The 17101-nt window shown below is 40.8% G+C and overlaps 1 protein-coding gene across 5 annotated transcripts in view; it reads right to left on the bottom strand.

Moving 5' to 3' along the window:
- Window positions 1-9203: 9203 nt before the first annotated feature.
- The window catches only part of GNB1 (G protein subunit beta 1), a 42875-nt gene continuing 34977 nt past the window's right edge, over window positions 9204-17101 (bottom strand). Inside the window, exons 9-12 of one of the 5 annotated variants that reach the window (XM_071448880.1) lie at window positions 16865-17066; window positions 14688-14904; window positions 12241-12352; window positions 9204-10976 (exon numbers count right to left, since the gene is read on the bottom strand). In XM_071448880.1, the coding sequence (XP_071304981.1) occupies window positions 12246-12352; window positions 14688-14904; window positions 16865-17066 (526 nt within the window). In that variant the 3' untranslated portion in view covers window positions 9204-10976; window positions 12241-12245. Of the gene's footprint in view, window positions 10977-12240; window positions 12353-14687; window positions 14905-15092; window positions 15228-16864; window positions 17067-17101 lie in introns of those variants that run through there. The other 4 variants (XM_071448878.1, XM_071448877.1, XM_071448879.1 and 1 more) reach the window with 4 other exon arrangements.

Below are 17101 nucleotides of genomic sequence, written 5' to 3'. Positions count from 1 at the left end.
TCTCATTTGCCCCTAAATATATATTTTATATATATGTGTGTGTATATATAATATACATTATATATATATATATCATATATATATCTCATCTATCTATCTATCTATCTATCTATATCTCTATATATATATCTCATGTATATATATATATCATGTGTATATATATAATATATATATATTCATAATTTCTCCTATATTTTTACAGCCTATATTTTTTTGATGTCTCTTTTGCCCCTAAATATATATTTTATATATATGTGTGTGTGTGTGTATATATAATATACATTTTATATATATATATCATATATATATCTCATCTATCTATCTATATCTATATCTATATATCTCATGTATATATATATATCATGTATATATATATATATTTATTTATATATATTCATAATTTCTCCTATATTTTCCCAGCCTGTATTTTGGTGTCTCATTTGCCCCTAATTATATATCTCCTATATATTTATATATTTATATATATGTCATATATATATATGTCATATATATATATATATATATATATATATATACACATATATATACACATATAAAGATATAAAATTTTCAATATATTTTTATAAATATATTCATAATTTCTCCTATATTTTCCCAGTTTTCCCAGCCCGTATTTTGGTGTCCCATTTGCCCTCGTGCCAAGCCTGGATGTCGAGGAGGACCCTTCCTTTGCCTGGCGCCTCCCTGGTCCCAGTTCCGCGGCCAAACTGGGCGCCAGCACCAGGTGGCAGCAGCCGCATCCCGCTTCTCTCGCACGGCCGCGTTTCCCCGGAAAAAAGGAGAATTTGAGAATTTTGTCCCCTTATCCAGCGGTTTTCCCGCTCCCCATGGGATGATACCTTGCCGAAGGAGTCCAATACAGCGGTTATTGATCGGTTATCGATCAGCAGCATCTCTTCCCTGCCAATACAAACGTCCCAGCACGGGGCAGAATCCACAGCTAAAAAGCTCCTGATGAACTTTAGGGTCTCCTGATGGACTTATTCCCCACACCTCATATTTGTTTCCTTCTGTAAAATCGGGAAATTCAAGCACATGCTGTCAAACTTCCCACTCAACCCAAAATTTCAATGTAAGCAATCAGAAATTAAATTATTTTGATATAATGAAGCTGATTGTTAATTACATAGTTGTGACTAGAGGCTGGAAGTCAGCCCCCAAATGTCATAAAAGCCCAGGAAAAGCAGAATTTGATGTTCACAGCACCTGACCAGTCACTCAAAAATTAAATTCTTTTTTCTAAATAATAGTTTTATAATATTATACATTATAATCTATATAATATATTGATATCTATATTTTTCTATGTCTTTAATAATATTTTATACTATACTATTTTATAATATCTTCTAACTAATATTTTTAAATATTATTTTCTAAATAATTGCTGTGAGTTGGTGCTCAATGCACAGGCTCTGCTCAGGATGCCCAGGCTGGATTTGAGCCCTCCTACAAGGGTGGGATCCATATTAAATTCAGCACCAGTGTTTCAGCACTGGACCCTATGAGCTCTGGATTAATGGTGAAAATTGCTGATTTTGGGACATGGAAAAGGAGGGAAAAGGGGGAAGATCCAAAGTGCTTTCCCATGCAATGCAGTTGCCCAGTTATGTAATTTTTCAATTATTTTAATGGTCTGGCCTCCCTCCACAGCAGGGCTGGGTGTCCACAGCAAGGGGTGAAATCCTCTCAAGCACCCCCAGAAATCCAGCACTGAGGAGGAGGAGCTGGATCAGAAACCCCTGAGCTGAAACTGCAGAGGATGCCCCATGAAAACTCAGCCAGACACAACCCCTGAGATGGTCTAATTAGAATAAAGTGTAAAATCAAGAATATTTGTGCTGTCTGTGGCTCACACCCAATGTATTACAGTTACAGGAGCGTGGGGAAATCCCTTGGGAGGTTTTGCCTTTTCAGATGGACAGACATTGTCAGAAATTGCCTTTTCAGATGCACAGACATGGAGGCATTGCTTTATCAAAGGGGTTCAAATGGGCACAAACAGCTTTAACAATTACTGGATTTCTTAAAAAAAAAATCAGAAAATGGTTGAGGTGAAGAGGATTCTTTGCAAACTTCTCCCTGCAAAAGCAAATATTGCTGATGCTGCTGTTTCTTATTCAGAATATAAACAGTGAGGCACTAGAAATGGGAAATAAATAAGTTCAATCATTCAGAACCAACAGCAGGGTTTTGGAGTTCTTGGCAGAGGTTCCACCAACTGTTTCACATCCAGAATTTACCAGATTTTAATTGATGGGGCTGCTTCAGGTGCCAAGACCTGACAGAATAATTTGGACTCTAAAGGTGAATGCAGCTGCCACACCATAGAACAGATAAAACAGATAAACAGAAATCCAAGAGCTTGGATTTCCTTTTTTTAGTGCAGGAAGATAAATGAGCCCTGTTAATTCAAGCTCTACAACTCGATGAGGGACTTTCACTTTCAGAGCAGAGCTGAGGTCAGAGGCTCCCATCTGGAATTTCTGGTTGAGTTACTCTTGGTGGAGAGAACAGGGACAGGCTTCAAAGGACAGGAACGATCCTTTTGCCTCTGCAAGTTCAACCTTCAGTTGTGATAAGCAGCTCCTTGAGGTCCATCTGTAATTGCTTCATTTCCTGCCACCGAGGCTGATGTTATCACTTGATTGAAATAAGCCTTGGGAGGAGGGAGGGAGGGAGGGAGAACAGCTCCAAAGATGCTTTTTGAATTCCAGCCTCACATTTTAGAGCTGCCGCTGCCAGACGCAGCCTGGCCAATGAAGCTCGTTCCTTTTTCTCCATGCTGAGTGCTCCTGGCTCTCTGGATTCCCTCAAGAGCTCCCTCAGAGCTCATTCCCTGGCTGACTCTGCCACCTGGATTTGCCAAGATTTGCCAAGATTTGCCAGGATTTGCCAGGATTTCAGCTCGCAGCGGGTTAAGCGCACGTGTCTGATGCAAGAGGCAGATGAAATATGGAATTGTTCAATTCAGTGATGCAGTCATCCTTGGCAAAGCTCCCAGATCTCTCATTAGTGCAAACTGGTGTCCATCACTCCCAGAGCTGTCACTCCCTGCATCCTCATTGTTCATTCAAGGCTCAGATCCCAGCAGGGAAACAGGAGCAGATATCTGAGCAGGCAAAGGGAGCAGGGGGACGTGGAACTGCTGCTCTTCAGAGCCCAGTGTCTCACAGCTCTGCTCCTCACCTGCTCTGTGCTGCTTTCAGGGTGGAAGGAATTGTTAAATTCCTAAACATGTGCAAAGCACAGATCAGCGTGAGGCTGGATTTTCAGTGATTCCAGGAGGGGGATGCCTTCAACTCCAGCTAATACCATGCATTTGGGATATTATATATATATATATATATAAAATATATATAAAATGCATATATATATATATACACATATATATATACATACACACATATATATAATACATACACACATATATATCCAGCTAATACCATCCATTTTGGATATTTTATATATATAAATATATAAATATATAAATATATAAATATATAAAATGCATCCATATATATATATAGACACATACATATAATATATACACACGTATATATCCAGCTAATACCATGCATTTTGGATAAAAATATATATAAAATATATCCATATATATATCTATATCTATATATATACACACATATATATCCAGCTAATACCATCCATTTTGGATAAAAATATATATAAAATATATCTATCTATCTATATCTATATCTATATCTATATCTATATCTATATCTATATCTATACATATATATATATAATATATGCACACATATATATCCAGCTAATACCATCCATTTTGGATATTATATATATATTTATATAAAACACACACACACACACACACACACACACACATATAATATCTAAATATAATATAATATATAATACCATTCCTTTTGGAAAATAAAAATTCATCCTATTGGGCATAAACTTTGGCTTCCAAAGGTCCCTCAGGTACTAAGAAGGAATTCTGAGCACCTTGTGTGTGGAAGAGAACACAGAACAAAATAACTCAGAGTTACAAATCTTGAGTAATTTTAAAAGCCAGGTGTTGTCTCCCATTCACTCCAAACCCTGTCTGCTTCTTCCCATTGGACTGAGCAGCAGCTCCAGGGAGCCAAGCACCAGACATGATTATTCCCACTGGACCTTCCTTCAGTTTTGCTTATAATACCCCAGGAAGTAAAATCAATAAAGCAAAGATAAGGAACTCTGGTGAAAAATCAATGGAAGCTGAGATAAATTTATGCAGTTACGTGTTTCCAGGATGACTCACCCTGCCCAGCACACCCAGGCTAGGGAAGGAGCTGCTGCTGCTGCTGCTGCTGCCTACTGCTCCTCACTCAACAGCAACCCTGCTTGTGCAAAAGAGAGGAAAAACCCTGAATGTTGGAATTCTGCATCTTCAAATGTGTTTGGTTTTATAAACGAGGGTTTGGAATGTGTGAGGTGGTTCTTTCCCTCAGGTGCAACAGGAGTGTGTGTGTGTGACAGCAAAATCCAAATTCCCACTGCAGAGGGACTTCCCTGCCACAGCACAGGGCACCAGATCAGCAAGAGCACCCTGCCAATTAAAATATATTAATTGTTTCGACTCTAGATCCTCAATCCTAGCTAAGGCAGAGGAGGGAGACTGAAAAGAGCAGGGATTCTCATCAGGGCTGTGACAGAGCATGGCAAAAAATGAGAGAGGGAGCTCAGGAATATTGGGGAGAGGGGCTGGAGAGAAATGCAGGGAATCCTATTCTAAACAGAATTCTAAACCGGAATTCTAAAACAGAATTCTAAAACAGAATTCTAAAACAGAATTCTAAACAGGAATTCTAAACAGAATTCTAAAACAGAATTCTAAACAGGAATTCTAAACAGAACTTGGTTTTAAAGTTGTCCAAGAGCCCCTGCTCCAGTTAACCCTGCCTCATTTTTAACCTCTCCATCTTCACCAGCCGAGGCTTTTTTACATAAAACACCGGGAAAAGAAAATCCCTCCGAGAGTGAACACTGGGAAAAGCTTGTTTTGCTTGTGAGGCCTCACGGAAAGATCTGCCCGAGTTCAGAGGAGCCTGGGGGCAGAGCAGGAGGGGTTCCATGGGCAGGAACTCGAGCTCAGCCAGGCCCAGCACAGGCTGCTCGGGCTCACGCGTTTCTCCCTGCACTGACCATTCCACGGGCTCTCCACCAGCAGGTGGAGCTGCACTGCCTTTCTTTTTTTAATTATTATTTTTTTTCCCCCCATCCTTTTAAACAGACTTTTCCCTCCCTTATCTCTTTGCCGTTTAAAAATCTGTTACATCAAATAAACTTTTCATTTTGCGCTTCCAGTTCCCCAGAGAATTCCCTCTCAGGGTCAATCACATTTCACTGCACTCAGCCAGAGCAAATGGCTCCTGAATAATTAAAGCAGGAAGATTCTCTTTGTTCTATTTTATGACAAAATTGTCTTGGGTTAAGCCAGGAATTACTTGAATGAGTATTGAGCAGGGCCTGTATTCCTAAAGGGCGAGTTTGGAGCAGCCAGCTCTCTAAACAATGAGGACTTCACCCAGTTTTTATTCACATTTCTATGGTTTGATTTGCCCAGCTAAGTGAAATACTGGATAATTTTACCAATGCAGGTACTGATCCTTATTTAAAAATACTCCTGGTACATTGTATTGCAATACTTCTTAGTATTGATGTAAGAAAAAGCTGAGCACAGCACAGGAGGGCTCAGGCAAAGAGAGGGACAGAGCAGGGATTTTTGAAGCCATCAGTTAAAATGGAGCAGAGCAATGATGTTGAAATTTAAATCACTGAGCACATATGAGGCAGGCAGGACAGAGAGAGGAGACAGAGCAGGAATATTAGGTAAAACAGAGCAAAACAATGATGTTTAAATCATTTAGCACATGTGAGGTAGGCAGGACAGAGAGAGGAGACAGAGCAGGAATTTTAGGTAAAATAGAGCAGAGCAATGATGTTGAAATCACTGAGCACGTGAGGCAGGCAGGACAGAGGAGGGATTTTTGAAGCCATCAGGTAAAATAGAGCAAAACAATGATGTTTAAATTTAAATCATTGAGCACATGTGAGGCAGGCAGGACGGAGAGGAGAGCAGGAATTTTTGAAGCCATCAGGTGAAATGAAGCAATGATGTTGAAATCACTGAGCACGTGAGGCAGGCAGGACAGAGAGAGGAGAGAGAGCAGGAATTTTAGTAAAATGGAGCAAAACAATGATGTTTAAATCATTTAGCACATGTGAGGCAAGCAGGACAGAGCAGAATTTTTGAAGCCATCAGGTAAAATGGAGTAAAACAATGATGTTTAAATGACTGAGCACATGAGGCAGGCAGGAGGGAGAGGAGCAGGAATTTTTGAAGCCATGAGGTAAAATGGAGCAGAGCAATGATGAAATCACTGAGCATATGTGAGGCAGGCAGGACACAGAGACAAGACAGAGCAGGAATTTTTGAAGCCATGAGGTGAAATGGAGCAGAGCAGTGATGTTTAAATGACTGAGCAATGTGAGGCAGGCAGGACAGAGAGGAGAGCAGGAATTTCTGAAGCCATGAGGGGAAATGGAGCAGAGCAGTGCTGCTGAAATCACTGGAAGCACTGAGCACATGTGAGGCAGGCAGGACAGAGAGGAGAGCAGGAATTTTTGAAGCCATCAGGTAAAATGGAGCAGAGCAATGATGAAATCACTGAGCACATGTGAGGCAGGCAGGACAGAGACAAGACAGAGCAGGAATTTTTGAAGCCATGAGGTGAAATGGAGCAGAGCAATAATGTTTAAATCACTGAGCAATGTGAGGCAGGCAGGACAGGGAGAAGAGCAGGAATTTCTGAAGCCATGAGGGGAAATGGAGCAGAGCAGTGCTGCTGAAATCACTGGAAGCAGTGAGCAATGTGAGGCAGCACAGCAGATGGCTGCTGCCACCTCTGGGAACTGCCATGTGCCAGGGCCATTCCCAGCAGGAGGGACAGGGAATGCACCAGGCATCCTTGGTGCAAGGGGGAAACTGAAATCTGGGGCTTCATTTTTGCTCACACAGCCCTGACACAGAACAAATCCAACTTCCCACTTCTCCACTGCATCCCAGCTCCCACTGGAACGCAATGGAAAAACAGCAACTCACCAGTGATGGTTAAAGCAGAGGCAGACTCTCAGAAATTACACGGAGGGAAGAAAAAGAGAACAGCACCATGCAAAAATAGCCAGCTGCTGGTAGGACTTGTTCATCAGGCACTTCTTTTCTTCTCTGCCCTCCGATGTGAATTCATGCTCACACCTACACTAAAAAGTGTTAATCACAAAAGCACCCAGGATCCTGCCTTGCTGCAGAGCCAGGCACAGAGCTCAGCACGGGTGACAGCTTTTATTATTCTTTATTTACTCTGCCACTTCCCAGAAACCAGATTATCCTATTTTTAGCTCCTATAGGGCATGATTCAATCAGTCATTTCAAGTGTGTTTCACAGCTGATTTCAAACACTCCAGGGGACTTCATGGTCAAAAGGGAGAATGCCCAACTCCATTTTTTTTTTTTTTCTGCTGGTAGTAGAACCTCAGATCTTTTATTTAATTCATGAAGAAATTAAAGGCCTTGAGGGGCACAGAATATGCTAAAGGTCTTAACCTGAGCTCCTGGGACTGAGGAATCTGTTCTGTCTTCCTTCACTCCTTCCCAGAAACTCCATGAGAGGATTCCAGCCCCATTCTCGCAGATTTTGTGTTCTCAGGTCATGGAATCTGAACCAGAAATATGAAATTAGCACCAGAAATTCAGCAGCAGCTGGGGGAAGCTGCTCTTTGGAGCCACATCCCACAATCATCTCCAAGTCAGAATCTTTTCCAAGCCCACAGGAGGAGATGGAGAAGACGACATAAATAATTGTAGGTAAGATAATATAAATAATTGTAGGTAAGATGACATAAATAATTTTGATTTGGGTCTATCCTAAAATTAAAGGCATTCAAAACTCGAAGTTTTGGCCCAGACTCAAGAGTTCAGAGCTGCTCCCTTTGCACACCCATTTTTCTCCAGTAGCAGCTCTCTGAATAACCAAGCACACAATGAAAAATGTTTAAATCAAAGAAAAATTCGTATTTAACACGAAAATAAGAGTAGTGAGAGGCAACTGCAACTGTTTGCATTTCAAATGAATCCCAAAGGGCTGCACAGCAGCCTCCTGACACAAGTGACTGTCCTGGCAGGTGTTTTATTGCCAGGGCACAGAGATTTAACACATGGATGGAGATTAAGGTAAGCCAGATCATTGATTTTATTACAGACCAGACAGAGTCACACATGAAACATCTTTTGGAATGAAAATATTCCACCTGAGTGGAAACCCCACAGCTGCAGCATTTGGAACTGGAAACCACCAAATCTGAGTTCCCAAAATTCAGCATTTCATGCCATGAGCTCCTCGCCAGTCCCATGCAGCCCCAAACCCCAGTGCTCACAGTTGGGCAATGCCACCACCACATTTTCCACACTCCCAGCTGTTAAAAACCTCTCAGTTGGGGCTGAGCATTTCCATGTTTGGTGTGGGACCAATCCACAGCTTTGGAATTTCTCTTGGTTGATGTGAAATGAGGGAAAATCCATTGTTTAGATCAGAACAAGAGATGGGACTTTACCCACTAAGAGCACAAAACCCCCAAGTCAACCAATACCAAACTGTTGAACCAACTGCTTTTTAACACCTCATGTCACCAATCTGCTTCTCTGGGTATAAAACAATGCTTTAATTTTTTTTTATTTTTAAGATAAAATTCTGCCTCTTGGACACTTTGTTCTTACTGAGCATGAAAATGACTTCTTACCCTGTCAATCTAAGAGTGCCACCAGAGCTGCTGTGGCCAGATCCTCACATGGCAGGAACCACTCAATTCTCTTCCTATTAAAGGACACAAAAGTTTTAAAAGTTACTCAGCATTTTGCTTTGATTCCCACTTCAGGTGCTGCACTCCTGCACAAAGCATTTTTGTGCTGTGCACCTCAGGAACCACAGTGGCTCTTTGAATTTGGAGTTAAGTGCATGCCCTGCCCAAAAATCGACCATTGACCATTGAAAAACCACCAAACCATTTCTGTGTGGACAGCATTCCCTCCTCCTGTGTGGAATGCCTCAGAAGATGTTCTGCATGTTGAACAAGAAGCTGCAAACCAGATCAGTCCAAACTCATGTCAAACTGCTTTATTACATCTTAAATAACATTACATTTTAATATAGTATCTATCTTGCATCCAGCTTTCTTGAAGTACACTGACTTTAAAATTAAATACAAAAGGTGAAGAGGGATACAGGGCGTGGAGAAAGCTCTACAGAGTAGTTTCATGAAAGAGAGTAAGAGGGAACTCATCTTTTATGCCAAATCCAGGCCTAACGCACAATTACAGCACATTTTTGTACAGAATGTTGCAGAAAAAACAAAATGGAGAAAAGCTACTACTGCTGCTAGGAAGGAGCATTTCTGGATACAGTGAGAAGATAGGAAAGAACAATCTGCTGTCCAAACACTGCTGCTTTTAACATTTTATTTGAAAAGAAAGCCAGGAAAACCTGCTCATTACAAAAATGACTCTGATCAGATGCAAAGGACTCATCCTGCAAGAGGAACTGGCTGTGAGGAACTGATTTATAAAGAAGATGGTCTAGGTTCCCTCCTCCCACACCCCAGAATCTTTGACAGCGATTGTTTGAACAGGCTGTTTCTTTTTTTTTTCTTTATTCTTTAAAAAAAAAAAAAAAAAAAAAGTGACTTATCACGCTACTCCAAAACGTGCATAGCTTTGTACTGGAGTTCTTCATAGATTTATGCACAGAGTAGCAACAATAAATGAATACAGCGACAATGGTTACAGTTTTTAAACAGGTTATTTCTTCAAAGAAAAAACATCTAAGGACTTAGTCCAATATGCACTTTTTAGCATTTCTACAGCATGCGATTCTAAGAGTAAACCCACCCAATATGGCAAACAATCAAAAAAGGTTTTTTTTTTTCTGTTTAACTTAGAAAGTTCAAGATCATTATTTTCAAAACATTGATTTGTACATCATTTCATACACAAAGAATTGACTCGATACCCAAGTGTAGGATAGGTCTCTTTTGAAAACAGAGATTCCTGGTTGTTGAGACTTATAGGATAGTGTTAGGATATATAAACTGCCCTTCCAAGTGGACAAACCAAAACAGATTAAAAAAATCAGTGTGGTGAAAAAGGGGGGGCAGGAGGGACCAAGGATTGCATTTGTAATCCATAAAAGGTGAAAGGATTCTTTAAACAAGCATTCATTACCTTTTACAGCATGTGCTTGGTTACCTTACTGCTTAACATTATCCTATATATGCCAAGTTTTGTGCAACAATTATCTGTGATACTAGAAAATAAAAATAAAAAAAATTAGGGACTAAATTTACAGCGTTAACAACCCCCAGTGCTCTGGGCTAGGACTCCCTTGTTTTGCTCAATTAAATACATAAGGAAATGTATTTAAAAAGGAAACTTGAAAAAAATCCTGCTACAAACATGACTTTAAAATTTGCAAGTGTGTGAGATAAAGTCCTTAACTTCAACTTGGAAACTACAGTGAAAGCTAACTGTTTCACAATTATGCTCAAGTTTATTTTCTGGTCATGCTTTTTATGATAGTGTTTCATTTGTTTTTAAATTCTCAAGACAAAAAAAATGGTCCCAAAAGGAATGCACAATTTCATTTTGCTTACAACACAGAAATTCTTCTTGGAAAGGTAATTGTGCTCTTCATTTCAGCAACAGGAGACGGAAAAGATCTTGCCCTTTGAAGTTGGGGAGGATGGGGGTCCAAGTTAGTATGGTTGGATTGGATATGCTATCGTTTTTCATTTTCAACCGTTGGAAACTTCTTCCAGTCCTGGAGTCCGCTGCTCTTCTGGCACACAGAAACATCTGGTGAGAGTTGCACTCTGAGGAACTGCAAACAAGTGGCCAAATCTGCTGTCCCCACCGCTGACACATGCAGGCATTACCTCCCCCCTTCCCCAGGGGTATTTATTGATTCAAAAACCCACACAGGAAAGTTCGGTAATTAAAAATAGACCTCCAGGAAAATGTCAGTGCATGTGTTAGAGTAATGGTCAGCTAAAGCCCCAACTGCTTGGGTTTGCTCCTCACTGATGTCAGAAACTGCTCAGAATCCCCAGGTTGGAAGAGACCTTAAAGATCATGGAGTCCAACCCAGCCCCAACCCCTCAACTCAACCCTGGCACCCAGGGCCACACCCAGGCTTTGTTAAACACACCCAGGATGGTGACCCCAGCACATCCCTGGGCAGCCATTCCAGAACTTCATCACCTTTCTGTGAAAACCTTCATCACCTTTCTGTGAAAAGCTTCATCACCTTTCTGGAAAAACCTTCATCACCTTTCTGGAAAAACCTTCATCACCTTTCTGGAAAAAACTTCACCACCTTTCTGGAAAAAACCTTCATCACCTTTCTGGAAAAACCTTCACCACCTTTCTGGAAAAACCTTCATCACCTTTCTGGAAAAACCTTAATGACCTTTCTGGAAAAACCTTCATCACCTTTCTGGAAAAACCTTCATCACCTTTCTGGAAAAACCTTCTTCCCAATACCCACCCTGTATTTCCCTTGGTGCAGCTCGAGGCTGTGTGCTCTGGTTCTGTCAGTGCCTGGAGACAGAGCCCAGCCCCAGCTGAGCACAGGCACCTTTCAGGAGCTGTGGGGAGTGCCAGGGTCAGCCCTGAGTCTCCTTTTCTCCTTTTTCTGGAAGGCTTTGGCACTCTGCAGTGCTGGATGGGTGGCTCTAAGAGCTTGATTTTCCCTGGATCTCAAAGGTCTTTTTCAGAGAATTCTCAGAATCCCCAGGTTGGGAGAGACCTTCCAGACCATGGAGTCCAGCCCAGCCCCAACCCCTCAACTCAACCCTGGCACCCAGTGCCACACCCAGGGATGGTGACTCCAGCACCTCCCTGAGCAGCCATTCCAGAACTTTATCACCTTTCTGTGAAAACCTTTATCACCTTTCTGGAAAAACCTTTATCACCTTTCTGTGAAAAACTTTATCTCCCTTTCTGTAAAAAACTCCTTCCCAATATCCAACCTGTATTTCCCTTGCTGCAGCTCCAGACTACCCTGAGTGATCAGCACCAGTAACAGCACTGCTGGCAAGAAGCATTCTGGACCCCAAAGCTGCCTCAGTGACTTGGGCACTCACCTTCTTCAGTTCCAGATCTTGAGGAAGCTGTCCCATGACCCTGTTGCCACTGCCATGCCATCATCAGTCACACCTAAGCAGCTGACACGGTTATCGTGACCAGCAAGGACACCTGGAAATGAGGAACCAACAAATAAATTGCTTTGTTTGGGTCATTTCCTGTCTGTTCAACTTACACCACAGCATGTTTGGATTAGCCAAGCTCTGGAGTCAAAAATCCTCAACAAACAGGGCTGGAATTTTAAAATGCCTTTGGTTTTACGAGCACAGGCTCAGGGCAGAGCTGGGTGGGTTCTTAAGGGGATAATTCAGTAAATGCTTGCTTCAGAATGTTTCCTCTATATTCCCCATATTATAACCTTTACTGGTGTTCTATGATTGTGAAGTGACAGCCCTGAGGATTGTGACAATGTCACTACAACCATGCCCTGCACAGCTCTTGCTCCTCACCACAGTGATAATGGGTCTGAACTGGTCTCAGTTAAATTTTACAAAATTTCCTATTTGTAAAAATTTTCTTTTAAAACCAGAAGTTAAACTGAATTGTGTTATGAACTCTAAAGCATTTTTCATCCAATTTTCTCTTACTACATTCACAAGACAGACTCCTCCATACAATCTATTTGTCAATGTGGGGATCTAATACAATTCAATTATAGCACCATTAAAAGAAAGAATTGAGACACTAAACAGAAAAATTAAGGGAGACAACATTTTCCTCTATCCCCTTTACTTCAACAGTTTCAAGGAGGTAAAAAGAAAACCTAATTATGTTCAAGCTTTCCAGTCCACAGCACTGAGCCAAGATATTCTTGATAGACTTGAAATTCATCTCTCTACATGAATTAAAGTGCTCACAGGACTCTCCTCATTCTCTCACCAGCAACAGGAAGTGCTGCAATTTGGTAAAACACAATCAGCACCAACAAATCTTCAATACTTGTACTGAACACACACCCACAAAGGTGTTTAGTACAGAAGTGCCAATATCAGAAAATATAGAAGTGTTTAATAGCAGAAGTGCCAAATCTGCCTGGCAATCTGCAGCCTGTGAACATTTCAATACACAGAATATTCTTCTCATCTCCTATTGTGATCAGAGTAATGAAACATCTGTGGCCAATTTATACATTTCTTCCAACAAAGTTTTCATTTTGAAGACCTGAAGTTAAGTTCTCTTCGTCTTTGGACCATGAATTTCATGTTTGTTTCCTCAAAAGATAAACTCCAGAGTCTCTGTTGTTTTCCTGGTTGTCTCTACAACTACTGCTACAAATACCAGGAAAAAAATTCTTGTGTATAAATAGCAACACTAATGTTGAATTGCTTTGAATAGTTAATGCATAAACAAAGCCATAAAGTCTAAAAAAGAATAAATACCCCCTCCACCCCGAGCCCATGTTTTTAATGGCAATCATCCTGTTCTCAACATCCATCCTTGAGCAGGATTCCAATGGATTTGCACCATCACTGGGCAGCCTGAAGAAGCTTTCAGAGAGTTCTGAAGTTGAGACAGTGAGTGCTGAGAGATCTGTGCCTGAGACTCAATCACACATTCAGAGCTTGGAAAAGGCCACCAATGTCACAGACACATTTTATGAAAAATCCTTTTGCTAAGATTTTTCTCCTGAGAAGCTGAGAGGCCTCAGAAATGAAATGTAACCAATGATTATCTGCTGCTGTGGAATGCAACAGGGGAATCTGTGATTGGTCTCATGTGGATGTTTTTAATTAATGGCCAATCACAGCCCAGCTGGCTCAGACTCTGGTCAGTCACAAGATTTTATAATCATTCTTTTTCTCTTCCTTTCAAGCCTTCTGATGAAATCCTTCCTTCTATTCTTTTAGTATAGTTTTAATCTATCATTTTCTTTTAATATAATATATATCATACAATAATAAATCAGCCTTCTGAACCATGGAGTCAAGATTCTCCTCTCTTCTTCCCATGTCAGGATTGCCTGCAAACTTCCACATGGAGTCAAGATTCTCCTCTCTTCCTGTTGTCATTAAATTGCACAGGTTCCATATTGTTGTCTCCTTCATGCAAGAGTTTCAGAGCTCCTTGCTGTTTCTCCTCAGGGCACTGACTCTCCCTGCAGTAGCCAATGACCCCAGTTCCCCCTGAACCAACCACTCCACTCTTTCAGAACTCTTCTCCTTTCTGCCTACAGCTGTGGCCTCTTCAAGTCAGGCCTGCTCCTAATGTTGAATAATCAGCTCAGCTGCAACTCCTTAGGGGTAAGATTACTTTCTATACTGCCTTTATTTTCTTATATTCCATCCCCCTGCATCTTCTCTCACCCTGGGACCCCTGAGAACACCACCAAGGCCATCGAGTCCAACCTGTGGCTTGTCCCCAGCTCTGAGTGCCACATCCAGGAGCTCCTTGCACACCTCCAGGGGTGGGAGCTCCACTGAAACACCCAAGCCTCCAAGCCACCTACCTGCTCTGTCAGCTTTCAGCGTGTCCCACACGTTGCAGTTGAAGTCATCATACCCAGCTAGGAGCAGGCGGCCACTCTTGGAAAATGCTACAGAGGTGATGCCACAGATGATGTTGTCATGGGAATAAACCATCAGCTCCTGGTCAGCCCGCAGGTCGAAGAGCCGGCACGTGGCGTCGTCCGAGCCCGTGGCAAAGGCGTTGCCGTTGGGGAAGAACTTCATGGGGGAGAATAAAAACATACATTTAATAAAATAAAATAAAATAAAATAAAATAAAATAAAATAAAATAAAATAAAATAAAATAAAATAAAATAAAATAAAATAAAATAAAATAAAATAAAATAAAATAAAATAAAATACCCGTGGCAAAGGCGTTGCCGTTGGGGAAGAACTTCGTGGGGGAGAATAAAAACATACATTAAAATAAAATAAAATAAAATAAAATAAAATAAAATAAAATAAAATAAAATAAAATAAAATAAAATAAAATAAAATAAAATAAAAAGCCCGTGGCAAAGGCGTTGCCGTTGGGGAAGAACTTCATGGGGGACAATAAAAACATACATTTAATAAAATAAAATAAAATAAAAATTCAATAAAATAAAAGAATAAAACGCCCGTGGCAAAGGCGTTGCTGTTGGGGAAGAACTTTGTGGGGGAGAATAAAAACATACATAAAATAAAATAAAATAAAAATTTAATAAAATTTAATAAAATAAAAAAATAAAAAGCCCATGGCAAAGGCATTGCCATTGGGGAAGAACTTCATGGGGGAGAATAAAAACTTACATTTAATAAAATAAAAAAAATAAAATGCCCGTGGCAAAGGCGTTGCCATTGGGGAAGAACTTCATGAGGGAGAATAAAAACATACATTTAATAAAATAAATTAAAAAAAAAATTAATAAAATAAAAAAATAAAAAGCCCGTGGCAAAGGCGTTGCCATTGGGGAAGAACTTCATGAGGGAGAATAAAAACATACATTTAATAAAATAAAATAATTAAAAGCCCGTGGCAAAGGCATTGCCATTGGGGAAGAATAAAAACATAAATTTAATAAAATAAAATAAAAATTTAATAAAATAAAAAAATAAAAAGCCCGTGGCAAAGGCGTTGCCTTTGGGGAAGAACTTCGTGGGGGAGAATAAAAGCACAGATTTAACCCCTCTGCATCACACAAACACAGCAAAGAGGCTGCACTGTCACAGTCATGTTTTCTGAAAAATCCCCTTGCCCAGGATTCTTCTCCTGGGAAGCTGAGATGTAGTGTAATATAATATAGAATAATATAGTATAATAAAGTCATTAATTAGCTTTCTGATATCATCATTGCTCCCAGAAGGACCAAGTGTGTGTGTGTGTGTTGGGACTGTGGGCTGACAGTCACCAGATTCTGGGCAATTGAGGGCAGTTGAGTGCTTGGCAGTTTCAGTTTAGATGTAGTGCAATATAGAATAGTATAGCATAATAAAGTAATTAATGAGCCTTCTGACATCCATGGACTCCTCCCCATCATTCCTCCCAGAAGGGCCAAGTGTGTGTGTGTGTGTGTGTCAGGACTATTGGATGACAGTCACAACATTTTGTGCAGTTGATTTTGTGCTTGGCAGATTCAGTTTAGATGCAGTGTAATATAGAATAATATAGTATAATAAAGTAATTAATAATAATTAACCTTCTGTTAATTAATACAGAATAATACAGTATAATAAAGTCATTAATCAGACTTCTGATACCCACAGACTCCTCCCCATCATTCCTCCCAGAAGGGCCAAGTGTGTGTGTGTGTGTGTGTGTGAGGACTGTTGGGTGACAGTCACAAGATTTTGTGCAGTTGAGCACTTGGCAGATTCAGTTTAGATGTAGTGCAATATAGAATAATAGTATAATAAAGTCATTAATCAGCCCTCTGATATCCATGGAGTCCTCCCCATCATTCCCCCCAGAAGGACCAAGTGTGTCTGTGTGTGTCAGGACTGTTGGGTGACAGGTGACAGTCACAAGATTTTGCGCAGTTGAGCACCTGGCAGATTCAGTTTAGATGCAGTGCAATATAATATAGAATAATACAGTATAATAAAGTCATTAATCAGCCCTCTGATCCCCCCAGCCTTTGGGCACAGCTGTCCCTGGGATGCTGCAGAGCGAGGGCAGAGCCCGGTACAGGTACGCACGCAGATGGCGTTGATGTCGGACTCGTGGCCGGTGAAGGTTTGCCGGCACATTCCTTCTCTGACATCCCACAGCTTGGCAGAGGCATCGCAGGCACCAGAAACAAAACACCGGGCATCGGGGGCAAGGGACAGGCTCATCACATCTCCAGTGTGCCCAGTAAATGTGGTTGTCTGCTGACCAGTTTCTATGTCCCAGAGAGCACTGCAAAGAACCATCCAAGAGGGAAAAATCAACAC

The sequence above is a fragment of the Agelaius tricolor genome, unplaced genomic scaffold (assembly GCF_023055355.1).
Source record: "Agelaius tricolor isolate 1412-34295 unplaced genomic scaffold, bAgeTri1.0.p SCAF_28, whole genome shotgun sequence".
NCBI classification, from domain to species: Eukaryota; Metazoa; Chordata; class Aves; order Passeriformes; family Icteridae; genus Agelaius; species Agelaius tricolor.
Note: the sequence above shows the minus strand (reverse complement) of the source record. Positions and strands in the feature narration are given on the sequence as shown.